The sequence below is a fragment of the Austrofundulus limnaeus genome, unplaced genomic scaffold (genome assembly GCF_001266775.1).
Source record: "Austrofundulus limnaeus strain Quisiro unplaced genomic scaffold, Austrofundulus_limnaeus-1.0 Scaffold838, whole genome shotgun sequence".
In the NCBI taxonomy this organism is placed as follows: Eukaryota; Metazoa; Chordata; class Actinopteri; order Cyprinodontiformes; family Rivulidae; genus Austrofundulus; species Austrofundulus limnaeus.
Genome location: NW_013953240.1, coordinates 61,025 through 67,206, shown reverse-complemented (window position 1 = coordinate 67,206; position 6,182 = coordinate 61,025). Strand labels below are relative to the sequence as shown.

Sequence of the window (6,182 nt, the reverse complement as noted above, 5' to 3'; positions counted from 1 at the left end):
GTGTGTGTGTGTGTGTGTGTGTGTGTGTGTGTATGTAAGGGCCCACCTCGCTCCACTCACTAACGCTCCACTTTGGACAGGGTTGCTCGTTGCAGGTCTCAGTTACCACCCTCTGGTACTCACTGCAGTCTCTGTCCACCAGGCGCCGGCCCAGATTGTTCATGCAGTAAGACTCTCTGCTCCGACTCCCACGCCCACACGACTTAGAGCACTGTCCAAAACATACACAATATCCTCATGCATTCGGAAACACTCAATTAATGCAATTACTCACGAGTTTTGTATTTTCCAAATAATCAAAAATAATTATCTTCAGGTGTTTGTACAGTAAGCACAAAGGAATTCTGTCTGGTTTCCTTTGTGTATTTCTGCTGGAAGTACCTGTGACCAGGCACCGTACTGCCAGCTCTTGAGCAGACAATCTCCATGGCATGGTTCTCTGGTTTGAGGTTTGGCGATGTCTGAGCAGGCACTGGTCTCCATCCGCTCACTCTGTCTCTTTATCAGGCTGTACTTCATACACTGAACATCCAGGCTATGGTAGCCGGGGCCACACTTAGCCGAACATTCACTTTTTCCAGCAACGTGCCACCTGTTAGAGAAGATAGTTTGAAAGTGTGCAAGCGTTTGTTTTGTTGGCATAATTGTACATCTTTGCACAACAATTCCCACCTGACTTCACAGTCAGCGTTGCAGGGCTCAGTAACAGCAACGGGACGAGGTAAATGTTCACATCGTTGGTCCGATACTTCAAGGTGGTCACTCTCACGAACACATACTGCCTTGCGTCTTCGCTCCCCTAGACACAAGATGAAAAGGAAGGCTGACCTTAGATTATGTCTGGTCTTCCTGTCACTTGTTCCAATATTACATTTCCTCAAGTCTGACAAATTTTCTGAAATACAGTCCCAAAATTCAATGCAAAAAAGTCACCTTGCAGGAGCCCACTTTGCACTCTACCTGGTTTCTAAACAGAAGTTTGAGGCCCTTAAGCCTGGTTCACACAACAAGATAATTGTGCAAATTTTTGACCTGATTTTACCCTTCTGAGTATCTTACAGACTCCCTGATTATTGTAATGGCTTTAAAGATAATCTTATGAGACAGTCCTGTTGTGTGTGGTGTGTTAAGTGTCATCTAGTTGGCCTGGAAGGATGTTGGGAACACTCCAATCTCAACTCAGAGATATTCAACATGTTAGATTGTCTTGACCCAATATCCCAGTGTGTGGTGTTCCCCCGAGGACAAAAACACTCACAGTCTGTTGAATGTGACGTGTAGCCAATCAGAAAGTGAGGTGACTGAAACGCCGAGGTTAATCCAAAATACAGAAGACAAAACAAATGCCATGGCTCACAACACAATCTAATAAATGTCGATGTCACAAACTAGCTCACAAACTATCACCATTGCTTCTTCCTTGTTTGCCATGTTTTTTTACTCTTAATTCAAGTTTGTTCTCGAGAGATTCTGCAATATTTCCCCAAATGGCGGCACAACGGCTCAGTGGTTAGCACCGATGCCTCACAGCATGAAGGTCATGGGTTCGATCCCCGGTTCGGACTTGGGGTCTTTCTGTGCGGGGTTTGCATGTTCTCCTCGTGCTTGCGTGGGTTTTCTCCGGATACTCCCGTTTTCCCCACCCCTAAAAACATGTACAATAGGTTGCCTGAGATCTCAACGGGACTTGCCTGGTTAAATAATGGAAATAAATAAATAAACTGAATGCTCCTGTGTAAAATTTGTGTTGTCTTTTGCCATGTGACTGTAAACCAAACACTGTGGACCCAAATCTGTTATATTTATGGTTTTATATCGTCGTGTGGGGTCTCACCGGTTTTGAGAATCAACAGACAATTTTAACATTTTGCCGTGTGAGTCAGGCATCAGTTAAGGGCCAGACTAGGATGAAAATGATTGAATAGTTTGATGAAGTGGAGTCTGAAAAAAAGGTTAAGATATGTTTGAAATTTGTTTTTAAAAGATGCAAGATTCATGTGTTTTAAAACCTGTATGATGTGAATGCACTGAGATGCTCTGAAAGATTTGCCTGTCGGACCGTTGTTCAAATAAAATTTATCCACATGGACAATTATTGGCATTTATGAGATATCAATGAGCCAATACTCATCACTCATTGTGTGAAAAGCTTTGGAAGGTTGGCCAAAACCTTACCCTGACAGATACGATTGCACTCAAGCCAGGAGCCTGAGGGATCCCACACAAACCGCTCCCTGTTCTCCTCAATGGGTATGTTAAAGGAGTAACGCACATCTGGGTTGTAAAGGTTTCCCACACACAGAACCTGCAGCAACAACCATAGCCACAGAGAAACATTATCTCGTCAGACTGAGGGATTAAACACATGTCACAAAGTGACTATATAAAAATCAAAATGTCAGCACCTGCAGAATGAGCTCTCCATCGATACGGTCGGTGCAGTTGATACGCTCTACTTTTGTGTCTGAGCCACTGTACTCAATGACAGCTCCCTTAAAGGTGATTTCCCTTTTGAACATGGCCACCACAAAGTTGCCATTCAGGAGGAAGTTAGACTGGCTGTCAGATAGTGCTGAAATAAGAAACAGACTGATGAGAACATCTAAATGTGACATTATTGACAAGTTTCAGTTGAAATGTAGCCATACAGTAAGCATATTGTTTTGCAAAACCATATTGTTTTGTATTTACTACAGGGTAAATACAGAATAATTATGGAACAAAACTGAAGTTACGTGGAGTTAAAACTCTTCTCTGATACTGGCACTGCAATGCAAACACTTGCTCTCCACTGATTGCAAAGACAAGCAAATTATATCCATAAAACAAAAAAAAAAACTTAAGGAACACCAACTGCCTCCTCCTCTGTGATCAGAGTTGCAGTTAGTTGCAATTGTGAGTTTAAACAAAAAGAATGTATATGATTTTGTCTCTTGATAAAACTTTGCTTACACTTCAGTCTGTGTAGTGTTTGATGCCAGCTGGCAGTTACAGCCGACAGTGATCTCTAGTTGTTATGACTGACATTTTGAACACATACAAGAATGTTTTATGATCAACTGTAATGTTTCTTCAGGCTGACGCAGATCAGAAGTTTAAAGGGGACATGTCATGCAAAATCCACATTTTTAGCTGGTAAAGGCTTTTTGTTGTGTATGTGGAGTCTGTAGGAGTGCAGAAAGGTTGAATTTAGTTTCGCCCGGTGCTGCCTAGATATCTGTACATCCTGTTTGTGTCATATTTTTCTTTATTATATATTAAGTGTTTTGAACTATTATGTCACAGTATTTGTGATTAAACTTCCAAATAAGGTCTGGACTCAACTACAATGTTGTCATCTTCATCCTTCTTTCCCTCTAGGTCAGACTCTGGTTCCAACATGTATGACTGGATGGACAAGTCTTCTGTCGTTGACATCTTCTCATTATTTCGTAAAAATAAAAGAAGTTTCTGTGCTGCTATATAGTTGTTTCTCTGCTATCAAACTACAACGGGTCGCTCTGGAAGCTGAGAGGTGTGGTGTGAAGTGCCTCCTTTGGATTTAAAGAGACAGCCTCAAAATGAGTTGATCTTAGACACAACTCAGAAACGGGGTGAAAAAGGGGCTTGTGGAGTTACAATAAGGAGGAATGCAGACCAAAGCATTGCAGTTCCACTTTATATAGACCCCAACTGAAGGATTTAAATGTGAAAAAGAAGGATTTAAAAGCATAATTTGTCTCCGGTTAATGTTCATTTTCCAAAAATTTGTGTAATCTCAGTAAGAAAAGTAGTCTTGGTGAGGATTAGCATTTATAAGTCAGAAAAAAAAACTCCAACAATGGTGCACATGAACTCACAAGAGAGAGGCTAAAGTAAGAAGCGGCTATGTTTATTTACTGATTCACTGCTTACTCAGCATTTGTCAAAACATTTTTTTATATCTGAGATGCCAATCCCAGCTCTGCAGGAAGTGTGCAGACTGCTTTCTCAGCTATTTATTTTTCCTATTTACTCTTCAAATTGATTAATCCTCACTTCTTTTACAGGAATGACAAGTTTGTGCAGGTGTGCCCTCTGCATCTTTTGTTTCTTAAATCGCCCACAGAATCTAAAAGCAGAGAGCTTCAAACTCATAGAGTCACTCCAAAGGCATAAGCTCTTTTTTTTACGTTATAGTGTGCTTGTTTATCTAAAAAAATAACAGAACTTACTATGTAATGTTCTACCCCAAATGACTAAATTGTCAGGGTGTTGCAAATGCTGAACCCCCTAATAGCAGTGTGCAGACAAGGATCTGCCAGATGTGTTCTCAGAATTTTCTCTTTTTTTTTTTTTGAACATTTCAAACCTGACTTGAACTATCACCCCCTCCAGGCAGATTTTTTTTCTTCCCTTTCTTTGTTTCCATACACCTTTCACTTTAACACAAGCACAAACACATACACACAGAGAACTCGGGCCCACCTAACTCTAAACCCCTATATCTGCTTTCATACAGCCTGGGTTCCACCTGCGTCTAATTAGCACTTATTGCTGCCTCATTTATCTTTCTCAGTGGCTGACACTCCATTTGCTTTCCCAACCAACCCAGATGGCCCCCCCACATTTCCTTCATGTACTGTAAACTTGATGTAAACAACATATTTTTTTATCATTATTGAAAGCAGTTTTAAACCAGTTTTCCCCATCACTCCAAACCCTCTTGTAATCATGCCAATCTGGGTCACCAAGTCTATCATGGTCATATACAAGAACAACGCCATCCGCCATTGTGAGTAAGAACGGAAGGGACCACATGTAAATGCACGTTATTTGAGGACAAATTTCTGACATGTTCACACTAACCGAGGTAGTTGTCATCTTCTGGTTTTCCAGAGTAGCTGACCTGTTTGATATCAATGTTGGTGGCTCCAGCTGGGATCCGCACTACTACGTTGTAACCTAGAGAGGAAACAAAAAAACACAAAGGCAAAACCAGAACAAGAATGTATGAGACTCAACACATATTGGGTTTTTTTTTTTTTTTTTAAAAAAGAATAAAGTAGCTGCAACAAGAGCAATGAATGAATCCAGCCATCATTTTCATAATAGCTTCACTATGCTCCACCAAAGTCCAGACAGGAAAGTCTGGCTCCGTCCACTTGGGAATTAAATGTCACTCTCAGAAAGAAGTATGAAAAAGCTCAAGTCGTCTCAAATAACCTGCAGGAGGCCTTGTTTCGGTCTCAGAGGCCTGACCGTGAAAGGATATGTAATTATTCCAGGACCTTCCTTTTGGCCTGTAATTACGGCACCGGTGCTGTTGTTCCATGATAAACGAACATAAAAAATAACCGAGTGTGGGGGGAGCTAAAAAGCCAGGTTGTGACAACAAAAATGTAGGCTTGAGGACATGAAAGGGGCTAGCATAAACCAAATTGGTAAAAAAAAAAGAGATTCATAAAAAACAAAAAAGGAGAACTAAAAGTCACATTGTGAGAAAATAACTCACTATTAAGCATAAAAAATGTCTGTTTTTAGGTTCTTTGAGTCAGCAATGTTCGTAGGGGTGGTTAAAGTTTTCAATTAAATTTTTCATCTAGTACCCTAGGAAGCTGTCATAAAAAAATAGTCAACAAAGCTGGATAATGCTATCATCCGCAGCTCATTGTGGTCATTTTTAAGCCTCTTACAAAAAGCTTGTAATAAAAAAAAACATTTCTACAAAGTGGCTCATCTCTGTCTGAACAGCAGGGCATGTAAGCTTTTAGAAAAAAAAAAGAACTGATGCTATACTTAAAACATGTGTTGTTTAGTCTGAGCATGAAACAAGGCTACAAAATATGTTGTGAATCACAAAGTGTGAGTTGCATTTCAACGGTTATCACGCTGCACAGCTATCACGTCTTGGCAGACGATAACTCTAAAAACAGCAGTTTTGTACAACAATATGTTGTAGGTAATATTAAGTCACAATTGTTGAACGTTGATATAGTAGAAACATATTTTGTTTGTTACATTTTCTCAACACAAACCGCCACTATTATGCAGTCCGTCTCAGATTCGGTTGTGTGTTTCAATGTATGTTGTTGGTCTTTATTTACAGAAAATGAGTGAATACTCAGCACCCACAGTATGTATGGAGTACTGCTACATTTAAGTAGTATTTGAAATGCAAAAACACCAGGATGTCCTTATTCCCTATGTGTTGTATATATATA

General features: G+C 40.2%; 1 protein-coding gene across 1 annotated transcript in view; it reads right to left on the bottom strand.

The window, feature by feature from the left end:
* Positions 1-6,182, bottom strand: part of LOC106532848 (A disintegrin and metalloproteinase with thrombospondin motifs 20) — a gene marked incomplete at its 5' end in the record, with an annotated part of 105,469 nt that overhangs the window by 45,890 nt on the left and 53,397 nt on the right. Inside the window, 6 exon segments of the mRNA XM_014029003.1 lie at positions 47-211; positions 382-592; positions 673-799; positions 2,176-2,305; positions 2,406-2,572; positions 4,828-4,923. Coding sequence (XP_013884457.1) covers positions 47-211; positions 382-592; positions 673-799; positions 2,176-2,305; positions 2,406-2,572; positions 4,828-4,923 — 896 coding nt within the window.